At 39.1% G+C, this 12,164-nt stretch overlaps 1 protein-coding gene across 5 annotated transcripts in view; it reads left to right on the top strand.

The window, feature by feature from the left end:
- The window catches only part of ERC1 (ELKS/RAB6-interacting/CAST family member 1), a 280,985-nt gene that overhangs the window by 56,899 nt on the left and 211,922 nt on the right, over positions 1-12,164 (top strand). For all 5 annotated transcript variants that reach the window (XM_059845691.1, XM_059845689.1, XM_059845690.1 and 2 more), the window contains exon 3: positions 3,467-3,883. In XM_059845691.1, coding sequence (XP_059701674.1) covers positions 3,467-3,883 — 417 coding nt within the window. The remainder of the gene's footprint in view (positions 1-3,466; positions 3,884-12,164) is intronic.

Raw genomic sequence — 12,164 nt, 5'->3', positions numbered from 1 at the left:
CTCCTTCAGGGGAAAAATAAAGTTTTCTTTGAAATTATATAGAAGACAAGATATTTTAACTGAAGAAGTAGTTTAGTTATGATACCAGCTAGTAAAGAATATTGTTCTATTATACTGAGAATCACAAAAAAATTATTGTTAAGCAGAGAAAAGAACCCATTTTGCATATATTTTACATGTTGGAAAAGAATGGGTGTCAGAAGCACAGAATAATTTTCTGTGGCGTGTTTTCCAATTACCTTTAACTGGAAAACAGTTTAACAGTTTTACAGTTAGCTTTAATAATCAAGTTTGTTCTCAACTGAGCAGCAGTTCAGAGAACAGTGGGAGTTATTCCTAAGCTCAACTCTACCTTTTCCACTAACTCCACTTCTTCATTTTTCCTGGGAAACTGAATCCCAGGCAGTTGCTGACCAATTGTCAGGTATTCCAAACTCCCTTCTCCCTTGTCTTTATTTCACAGACTGATGGATATCAGTAAATCCTATCTGTCACTGGTATAAATTTTTTTTTCCACATCATGTATTTGAATCATAAACAGATTTTGGTTCAGTCACCCAAAAGTTCCAGGGAGGCATTTCCATGTTTAGAGGAAATAATTTCTGTGGGTCTGAGACAGAGTTTTTGTCTACATAACCTGAAATGACATTTCACAGCAGATCAGATGATAAAAATGTAAGAACTTGGTTTGGTGATTTAGGCCATTGATGTTTATAAATAACCCAAGTTTGGTTCCGAGACACCATTGAGTAGAGGAAATCATTTCATTGAATCGATGATGGGGTTGTTCAGAAGAAGCTCTTCTCGCCTGGGAGAAAGGAAATGCTGAAGTAGCAGTGTGTGGAGAGCCAGGTGGAAGCATGTGGGAATTTGTTTGTTAGCTGGAGGAACAACACACAGCTGGGCTGTGAATAAGTAGGGCTTCTCAAATACAAATGGAATTAACTCATGTATGGAGTTGTAAAGTTATATCTAGTGGGGTTACTGTTTAATTGTAACAAAAATTGAGGGCATTCTCTCACTACTGCTGTTGTAGTCCTACTGACTTTATTGGTGGGGTATAGGTACAGGTGAGGCAAATGTTTGAATGAGTGCAGCAGGTTTTCTCTTACAGCTCAACCAACGTGCATTAATTGAACAGATGTAGTGGTTTTGATTGCCTACCTGTAGTGCCTCAGTTTCAAGGCTGGGACGTGGTTCTGGCATTCTCACTTTGTCATTTCTCCAAACCACAGTCAATAACTGAAAGTTGAGATCTTTAATGAAAAAGAAAGTGATTTCTGAAAACATTTTGGAAGTCCATGTTAATTCCCTTCAGATATTTTTTTCATCTCTTACTTGAAAATAAACCTGAGCAGCCACCAATCTATAAACACAATGTACTTTTTAGAACAGAATAATTACTTGTTCTCTCACCTAATATACCTGTGCTATGTTGTCACACAGATTCCATAACCTGAAGTGTAGTTGTAGATTAACCAAATTACTAACTTCCAGATATTGTGTTATTGAAGTAGAAGAAGAGGCAGTTACAGCATCTTAAACCAACCACAGAGCTTTGCATTTCAGCTGATCCCAGTTTATGCTGATGCTGTAAAGGATGTTTCCATTTTCTTCTCTGCCAGCTCCTTGGCAGCACCTGCCCCCCCCTGCCTTGCACTAGAATCAGCACTGATGTAGCCACAATGTCAACTCAGTTGGAGATGTGGCTGCTAAGACATTTTGTTTGGTGTTTGCTGGGGCTGATTTTCAGCCATCAGGTGAAGTTTTGATCCTGTTGTTAGTGCCAACCAAGAAAGGACAAATAGCAAGCCTGTTCCCTTTAGTGGCCTCAGGTGAGCTGACAGGTGACAGCAGCTTTAGTTGTGAAAAGCTGCTCTTAGGCCAGAACACAAATAGAGGGAAAGCACTTGTTCTAAAATACTGACTTCTGTAAAGCAAATGGGTTTGGGCTGCCTTTATGCACCATTCTGTACAACCAAACGAACCCTTTGTGCTCTAAAACAGATTAAAGGTAAGTAACTCTGCTATAGATGCTATCTGCTGTCTCTTCATAGAACCACAGTGTGCTTGAGGCTGGTGGGAGGTCAGCTGGTCCAACCCCTCTGCTCAGGCAAGGCCACTTAGAAGATGTTAAAAAGCTGTCTGGCCATGTCCATTTTTAAGTAAAATGCCTTGAAGATGTTAAAAAGCTGTCTGGCCATGTCCAGACGGCTTTTTAACATCTTCAAGGCATTTTACTTAAAAACCGTGATAAACATATTCTTGGAGTCATGCTTAAACCCAAGTCTTCTTAGTTTCCCCTTTTACAAATACTTGAGTAAAATGAAGTACTTGGATTTATAGAAAATATTAATTTTGCACCATCTTTACATTTTAGACCTCACCACTGTGTGTCTGCATCAAGCTAGATCATAGAATATAACTCATTCTAGTATTTTAGCCTTGTGAATACTGGAAATAGCTGTATATCAGACTCTGGTTTTTGTAATATAAATGTAGAGCCCAGGGATCAGTGCATCCCACTTATTCACACTCAGACTAAATTGTAAGCATGTCTGCCTCACTTGAGGGAGATATATCACTCAGTGTGCATCTCATTTCTGGTAATCAAATCTTTGTGCAGTGTTTGTACTTCTCTGTTATTGGCTTGATACTTCTGTCTTGCAGAGAAGAAAAAACATATTTATTGAAATATAAATGAGGATATTTTTGTGGGCAAACTGTGCTTCTCCTGTATTGTCCCATTATATTAACCCACTGTATTCAGTCATTGAGACAGAATTTATTGTCTTGCACAACAAAAAATTACTGCTGGTCATTAGATTGCCTTCATATTCCTGTTTTTGAGGTGGTAACTTCTGTGCTAAAATCCTCATGCATTACATTTTATTATGTGGCCCTTTTCCCTGTGCAGCATTTATCCAGTTTTCTATAGCTGTGTTTCTTCTCTAAGTCAAATGGGAAATCTGTGCTAGGTGTGGAGTTACTGCTGAAGAGCTTGGAAGCCTTCTCAGCTGATCAGGTTTTGTGGATGATATGTAAATTCTAATAGCACTGTGCCCCTCTGCTTTGCCAAGACAGTAACTCTGTAGTAATTCTGGGTCATTCTGTGTTCTATAGGGGAGGTGAACGTTTGGAAGGATACTGACGCGAGTTGCTGAAAGCTGCTGACATTTTCCTGTTTGAAACAGTCACTCTCTCAAGTTGATGCAAATGCAAGAGTCACTCAAGCAAGAGTCTTCCAAGTGTTAAGCAACCTCTGCCAAGCATAGAAGGAGGAACTTGAACTTTGTGTAGTATAACCCAGTTCCACCTCAATTCTGCTTTAAAAAACCCAATGTTGGTCTCTTGGCACGGTGGTTTCCACTTGGTTGGTGATTCAGGAGGTCTGATGTGGCTCATACTGTTTTCTTTATTTCTCCAGTGGAGGGAATCCTCTGATTTTGTTTATTTGTTCTTTCAGCATATGCAGATGACTATCCAGGCTCTCCAAGATGAGCTGAGGATCCAGAGGGACCTGAACCAGTTGTTCCAGCAGGACAGCAGCAGCAGGACCAGCGAGCCCTTGGTGGCAGAGCTGACAGAGGAGAACTTCCAGCGGCTGCACGCGGAGCACGAGCGCCAGGCCAAGGAGCTGTTCCTGCTACGGAAAACCTTGGAGGAGATGGAGCTGCGTATTGAGACACAGAAACAGACCTTAAATGCACGTGATGAGTCCATCAAAAAGCTGCTGGAGATGCTGCAGAGTAAAGGTCTGTCAGCAAAAGCCACTGAGGAAGACCACGAGCGGACACGACGGTTGGCTGAGGCAGAGATGCACGTGCACCACTTGGAAAGCCTTCTTGAACAGAAGGAAAAAGAAAACAACATGCTGAGAGAGGTGAGTGACCAAACTCATCTCCAATCTTAAACTCCTCTCTGTCTCCTATCCATTTCATAGTTGTAAGGAAAGAATCTTCCATCCTCTCTGTAAGCTGTATTTTACATTAGATTCAACAAAATTTGCCTGTATTTTAAAACTTCTTTACGGCTTCCTTGCATGTACCTTTTGGGGTTTTGTGCTGTGGGCCCCACTTTCTCTGTAGGCTCCATAGGAAACTCTGGAGGTGAGTTGTCCCAAAGCCTGTAAAATGAATTATGAATTCTTCTGTTCTGTTGTTGTTAGAGAGAAAGTAGCTACCTGTATTTAGGTGAGAGCAGAGAGAGGAATCTTTGCAGGAGTAATGGATGATTGCTCAACAGTTTCCATGGAAACAGTCATCTTGCTGTGAAGGGTATTTGATAAAACTATTAACTGTCCTGGATGCACAACCAGAAAAGAGGTTTCTTAAAGGGACACTGCTGCACATATAGGTGTAATGCCTTCTCACCATCCTTCTGAGAACAGGAAAAACTATTGTTATGTCTGTATTGTACCTTAAAAGAGTACAGTGGCAGACATTCCTCACTATTAATAATTTTAAATGAATTATAACAAAATATAGTCTATATAGAATACAAATATTTTAGTAAAACAAAGGAAAAGAAATGAAAGAAAATGAGTTATTATGTAGCCAGTGTCATTACATTTTTTGATATTATTGAATGCATTTTCCTGTTGTCAAGCAGTCTCCTAAAGTAATCGACTGTTAACTTCTAAAAGGCTGGTAATTCAGCATGGATTGTGTAGAGGCACAGATAAATATGTGTATACATGGATTCAGTAGTGCTAAGATTCTGTATAAAGATTATTTTACATCTGTTGAGTGAAGGCATGAATTGATAGTTATCCATGTCTACCATGTGTATGAATCTAATGACCTGTTCTGCCTGATAGATACATTGGTATCTATCTCACGGTTCAGCATTTTTTGGGAAGTTTTGTGGGTATACAAGATTTAAGGTCCCTCTCTAAGAAGTCAAGAAGGCAAGGCCTGGAAGAGTTTTTTGAGATGAGTGTATGCAACACATAAATACCTCTTAATACCTCTTATTCATATGTTTCCAGGGCCTGACCCATAGAGCTTGTGCTCTTGCAAGCATTTATATAAGAAAGCTGGAGCCCATTGCATTTCTGAGCCAGATTTAGGCCAGATTTATTTTTTTAGAGCAGTAATCTCTTGAGTGTCTGGAGTGAAGATAATATGATTCCAGAGTTTCTGCACTACAGTTTTTCCTTTATTTAGCAACCAATGATAATTCTGTTCCAATTCTTGTAACTATTTCAGGAAGAGCCTCAAATGGCTTCCATTTGTTTCTGCTCTAAGTCCAGCAACATAAATGAAAAGCTGGCAGGAGCTGTGCCATTTTTGAGGAATGTGGTTGCATTCGTTCCTGCTCAGATGAGTAGATGTTGCAAGATAAGAATTCTTGTTTCATTCACACATATTTGGAAATCACCAGTCATTTAAATGCTAGTCTTTATGATAAAAGACTTCCTAGAGGAGGTAGAGATGATCTACTGGCTTGAAAGTGCAAATGTGATTTATCAAATGTTTTATAATTAATTACTCCTTGCTGCTTACCCGGCCCTGATTCATTGAGAAGTGTAAGCTGGGCATAATGTAATTTGTAGCTCAAACCATGGATATGATGTGGGATCCAGCTGTGAAGCTGAGCACCCTTGTAGCCTCAAAAACATGGTGCCATATTATCTCCTTATGGAACTGGGTGACCACAGGAATGGTTTTGTTTGTACCTGTGTGTTGTCCTTGAGCTCTGAGCAAGGCTAAGCTAAGTGACCTCAGACTTACCTGCATCAAACTCAAGTCTCATGCCTGGGGCTCTGGCAGGCTGGAGAAAATCAGAGGAACTTGCAGCTGAGCATCCAGATGCTCTGCAGGATGTGTTTCACAGCTGCTGTCCATGTTTCACACGTGGAAATTGTTAGGGGTGTCTGCATCACCCTCCTCAGCTGACCTTCTGTTATGTCCATCTGTATTTCCATAGTTGTAGGTTATTTTAGCCCTTTGCTGCCCCAGATACTAACGATGGAATTTTTGAGCTCCTTTGAAGAAATAAATCTACTTTCTTGATGGTTCTATATCTAGCATTCCCAGTATCTGGAAAGGCATGCTAAACTCTTCTTTAAATACTGCTGTTAAAGGAAGCTTTAGGATCTCAAAGGGATTCTTAAGTGTGGAAGGTCAGTTTATATTTCATGTCCTAACACATTAGAAAATTTTAATAGCAGTCTTGACCATCTTAGCAAAAGAAGTTCTGAGATGTCAGAATCCACTAGTACTGTTTCTGACTCGGCAAGGGTGTTAGATTTCTGATAGAATATTTGCTGGAAATAATATTAAGGATCTGCATCTTGAAGCAAAAAGGTATCCCTCCGTTTTCCGACTCTGAAACCTACATGTGTTTCAAAGTGTGGTGTTGGGACTCAAGGTCATCAGACAGTTTCTCAGGCAGGCAGTGCAGTTACAGTGGCCAGCAGTATGACCTTGAAAATGAAACCTTGAGAATTAATTGATTTCTTCAGCTTTTGCTGTTACTGATTGCCGTTAAAGATTGCGTGAATTTCCTAAGGAAAATAAATTCTAAGAGAGGTCAGAGTTGTGGTTCTGATAAGATGATAACTGTGTGCCTCTCACAATTTTAGATTGTTAAATCCATTCTGTTACCCCTTTTTCTAGTCTGAAAAATCCAGTGCTGCTTAGTTGTTCCTCATATAAAAGACATCAGATATTTTTGATCACCTCCCAGGGCACTGTCTCAGTCTCCCAAATCCAGATTATAAAATGGATTCTCTAGCAGCTGCTGAGAGGTATCTCCATAAGCAATTTGACTCTCTTGGGTTTTTCCCAATTGCCCTGACATCTGAGGCTCTCAAGAAATTATTCATCTAAGTCCATGGGAAAGTTACTATATCCAGCATAGGATGTATTCAGCAACTGATACACAGGACATTCTCTTATTAACGCACATAATTAAATGTCTCATTGAACATCAGAATGCCCTGCCCTGAGCAGATAACAGCATGACATTCCTCTACCCTGGAAAACAAGCTTAAGCTTCATAGCTTATTAAAAGATGGCTGCTATTTTGAATCCCCCTTCTTCAGTCTTTGTGACAATTATTGTTGTTGGTATTCTAGACTTAACTTTCACAAACAAAATTATTTTCATACCAGGAAGAAATACTTGATGAAATCCAGCAGCTGGACTACAGCTGCCAGAGTAGCTCCCAAGCTGCCTCTGTGTTCCAGACTTGCTGTTGCAGAATTATCAGTGGTGGTCCATAGCTCCAAAGATAACCAAGCTTGCTGTATTCTTTTTGACAGCCTCCCTTGCTCCCTACTCCCCAAATGCTAGATGCACTGATTAGAAATGGATTTTTCTCAGTTTCACAGATTAATAGCCCAGATAGCAGAGCAGAATGTGATGTGACTGCATCCACACCTGGTGTTCCAAGCACTTGTAGTACTATGGGTAGGCTCAGATTTGTAAGGACAGTCCAACAAGGACTGTAAGTGTAGATGGCTCACTACAACCATTTCTTTGGAAACAGAAAGAAGGCTGTTTATCCTCAGGGTTTTTTTCTTCAGAAGGCAGTTCTAGAGTCAAGGCTTGCATGTTACAGTAGTGTGGAATGAGGGAAGAACTGACAGGAGCTTTATACTTTGTGTCCAGAAACTGGTAGTAAATTAAATTTTTGACTTTAATTTATTATTTTTTTGGTAATTGGGCCCATTCAAACAAGATGGATTTTTATTCCAGCTGAGTACAAAACTGAATGAAGGAGTTAGGGTTGGAGTGCTTAACAAATAAAGGAGGTTTTGTATGTAAAACAGGCACTGAAATGGGTGGTTCATGAGGGCACTTGTCCACAATGAGCTTAAGGAAAGCAGAAAAAGCTATTATTTCTTTCCTTTTTTGAGTGTTTGTCGAAATGGCAACCTCACAAAGTGCTGTTTGTGAACTGCATCACAGTTACCTAGGGTGGCTTTATTGCAAGGGCTGGCCCCTCTTGGTGGCAGTTTGGAGTGAAGCTGCCCACGCTCTCCTAGGAATCAGCACTCAGTGTCTGGGAGCACTCCTGGCTCTGTCCAGCCTATCACACAGGTGTATTTAGGCTTAGATTAGCCAAACTTGATCCTGTGGTGGCCAGAGAGCAGCAGCAAGGAGCTCAGTGAGAAAGGAGGGATGTGGCATCCAAGTGTCCCATCAGAGCCCTGCTGAGCTGTGCCCAGTGCAGAGAGGTTGGTTCCCTTGTCTGACTGGATTTTAATGAGCTGTGACAAGTTTTGCAAAGAAATTATTTTTTCCATGGGTGTGTTAAAATTCTTACCATTTTCTGCTCCAGGCTCAGAGGAGGATTTAGAAATTTTAATTGGAGCAATTAGAGTTAACTCAAAGAACACTTTTGTCCCTTGCCAAGATTTTGCAACATAAATAAGATACTTCAGGAGAGGAGTTTTGTTTTGCAGGAGTAGATAGATTCAGTAACTGGAACTCTTACTGCCATAATACTGGGGGATATCTTTCTGAGGAGGTAAAAAAAATGAATTTTCTGCTTTTTTTATTGCTGCTTCATGCTTTTGACCTTTTAGAAGCAAATAGAAAAGGGAGAAGTGATTTCAATCAAGATAATTTGAATAATTATATTTTTATCAGAATTGCTTGTTTGGTCTGCAGGTAGTTTTAAAACATACAGAGGTTTTGTAGGTCAAAATTTGAGAAAACTGCCTAGTGCAGCTTGAATGCATGCATAATGTATTTTTTATGCATTTAAATTTTTTTAAAATACCATTTTAGTTTTGAATATTCTGTATATCACCTTAGGTGAGAATGGCAATTAAAAATGTTCAAACATATATTAAATGATTTTCAGCTTTCCTCAGTGCAGAGGTTGGTAGCTTCATAATTCTTCAAAAGTTGAAAAATTAGGTTGGAAAATAATGTATTTGTTTTCTGTTTTTCCTGATGACAAAAAAAATCTGAAACACCTTATTCTAGCATGGCAAATTTCTGATTTTTGTACAGTAGTTAAATAATGTGTGGGTATTAAGTAAATGGAAAAAAAGCAGTACTCCAGTCATCTGTCAGAATGGTTTTTTCTTTATTATAATTATGGTCTCATCAAAGTGAAATAATAAAATTTCAGTAGGTTTCTTCATATTCTTTTTCCAGCATGGGAGAGTAAATTATTTACTCCTTGTACTTATTTCAAAACAATTTTTTTCTATATGAATGGGGTTTTTTTCAACATACACAAGAGTTTCTTATTATTTCATTTTAGCACTTCCATACCTTTCAGATAGGATTTTTAAAACTATGTGAAACAGTGCATAAATCTGTCTGGGGATTCAGGATTTAAAATGCTTAAACTTCAGTGTCTTTTGGTGTTTTGTTACATTAGAAGATTTTCTTTGTCAGTGCATGTTACATGCTTTGCTTTGTTTACAAATTACCTCTTAGGTATGCTTTCCTTGGAGATGGTCACATTATCCTGCACTCTTTTTCAGTAGAAGTGACATTTGTGGATGTTTGTTTCCACAAATGTCAAACTCTGTAGTGGAAGGACAAAAACCTAAAAATACCATGAACAAGCTGGAAGCTAATTTAGGTACAAAATGAGTGCTTTTGCACCTAAAATAAGAGGAAAGAGTAAAAAAATAGCACTCATGTAAATGAAGTTCTACAAGATTAAGATTTTAATTTTTAATTGACTTTTCTTCAGCTTTTGAATTCACACTTCTTTAGTCAGATTTCAACACAATGCCTCGCTACTTACAACTAATTGGATGGTTTGAATTAATTCTCATCTTACCTTGCTTTTACTCTAATGCCAAAGTTTTGAGGGATTTTGCTTTTGTTTCCTGCTGATTGAAATACTGAGATGAGCAGGAAGCTGGGCTTTAATTTTCACTTTAGGTGATGCCTTAGTTAACAAACTTAAGTGTCCTAATATCTGAGGTTTTAATTGGATTTAGAAATAATCGTCTCAATGGATTAATACAATTGCAAAACAGAGATGAGTTTCTTTAGCCAGGGGTAGCTGAGCTTCAAAGCAACTGGCACCCTCCATCATCAGTGTGTGTGCAATTGCCAGCACATCTTTCTAAGTTGTTCTTTATGAATACAGTCACTTTGTTTTTTTTTCAGGGAATTAGGTTGATTGGGTTTGCAAATGCAGGAAATGACAAGTGGAAAAATGCAGGAATAATTTCCGAAGGAACTGCCATGATTACTGCTTCCAGACTTGTATAATTATATAATTTTAGTAGCAAAAACTCTAATAGCAATGAAATAAATTCTGCAGGACTCTTATATCTTTTTTTTTTCAGTTCGTTTTTACATCTTGCTGAAATAGAAGTTAAAATTACTGGTATGGAACACTTTTTGAAAAAAATGCATTAAAAAATCCTGAAACTAAACAATTGTGGTACTATCCAGTCACCTTCTGGCACCAGGTAGTAAAGATATTTATATAAATGACTCATGCAGATTAAAGGGCTCTCCCACAGGTTATTTCATGCAACCTTCTGCTCAAACCAGCAATTTCAAGCGGCGGGGGATTCCACAGCCTCTCTGGGCACCTGCTCCAGCATTTGGTTGTTCTCCTGGTAAAATCTTTTTCATATTAGCAGGTCTAAATTTTCAGTGCTACAAATTGTGCCTGTTGTCTATCATCCTTCCACTTGTGAAAAGACTTTTGTTTCCATCATCTCTACAGGCTCCAGTTAGTTCTAGCAGGCATGAAGTTTCTCCCCAAGCCTTTTCTTTTCAGCTGAACAAACTTTTCTTTCACTCTCTCCCCTTGCATCATTTGTCTGTCAGTCTGTTCAGATTTTTAGAGTCTTTCTTGTACTGGGGAGCCCAAAATTTGGCACGGTGCTCCAGCAGTGGTGTCACAAGGGCTGCACACAGGGAGCTCCTGCTTCCCACCTCCTGCTTCTGCACTCTTGCTCACTCTCACTGAGCCCAGGGTGCAGTTGGGCTGCTTTGGGGGTTTGTCCACATCAAGGCCACATGGCTTGATGCAATTCCTGTCTTCCCCAAAATCCATAGATCTGTAAGCTGCTGGGAGTGCTGTCTGTCCCATTGTCCAGATCATGAAGGTACTGAGGGTTGCTGGGGGAAGCTGCTGCCCACTGGACCCCTCACTGCTCATCAGCACCAGGCTTGGAGCCTGACAGCCCAGCTCATTTGCCAGCTGCTTTGGTAACCACCTACCCAGCCTGTGGCTCACAGATTTGCATCCAGGCATGTTTGGAGGCTTTGGGACATGGAACACCCATTGTCCCCCACTTAGTCACACAGACAGGTAGAAGAAAATCAGGTTAGTCAGGTATGATTTGTCCTTCTACACAACTAAAGACCTGTTTTATTATCTGTAGCTACTAAATGATTTTTAATTAACAATTATCATTAATACAGAGCTGATGGATGCTCCTAAAATTTTCTTTTGGCTGTAACATTTGCATTTTATTGTAACTAATTAGAACTAGGTTGCTAAAATCTAGGTGGGCAGAAAAGCCATCTGAGGGACTAAACTTTAGGTACAAAAGATATTGCATTGATTTAGTGAAGTCTGGAGGATAAGGTTGGAAAATTAAACCAGTTTTTAGTCAAAACTCTCCAGTCCAATGAATGATGGAGAGATCTAGCACAGGGCATCATAACTGATTACTCAAAGATAGGAATAGTACAGTTAAGATTTTAAAAAATACAGAATCATGACTGTGTTTTTTATTACACATAATATTTTTAGTGATATTTTTAAAAAATTAATGTATGAAATGGCATGTTTTTGTTCTCTCTGTGTGGAATGTGCTGCCTGATGATGCAAGTTTGGCAGGAGATGGAAAGCATGTCCTTTATGGCTTTGAAAACTGCTTGTCTTGTGGCTACTAAGAGATAAGTTGCTGTATTTTTAAGCATATAGCCTCCTCCACTGTAAGGAGGAGATTTCTTGAGAGAGCACCTTCACATTTGTTGTAAATCCCGTGCAAAATCAGACTCTGGAGCAACTGAGGGAATAACAATGGCCAGGTTATGAAGGAGGAAAAGATTTGGACTAAATTCAACCCTCATTATTATGCACTTGTGTGTAATTTACAGTGATAATACTGCTCAGTATTGAGGACTTCTTCAATTCTAAACTATATTCTCTTATTTTGAATTATTAAAAAAAAAAAAAAACCCATGGACTTTGTAACCATTTATGGTGTG

Source organism: Haemorhous mexicanus, chromosome 5, assembly GCF_027477595.1.
Source record: "Haemorhous mexicanus isolate bHaeMex1 chromosome 5, bHaeMex1.pri, whole genome shotgun sequence".
Lineage (NCBI taxonomy): Eukaryota > Metazoa > Chordata > Aves > Passeriformes > Fringillidae > Haemorhous > Haemorhous mexicanus.
The sequence above is the reverse complement of the archived record's forward strand: the minus strand, read 5'-3'. Positions and strand labels throughout refer to the sequence as shown.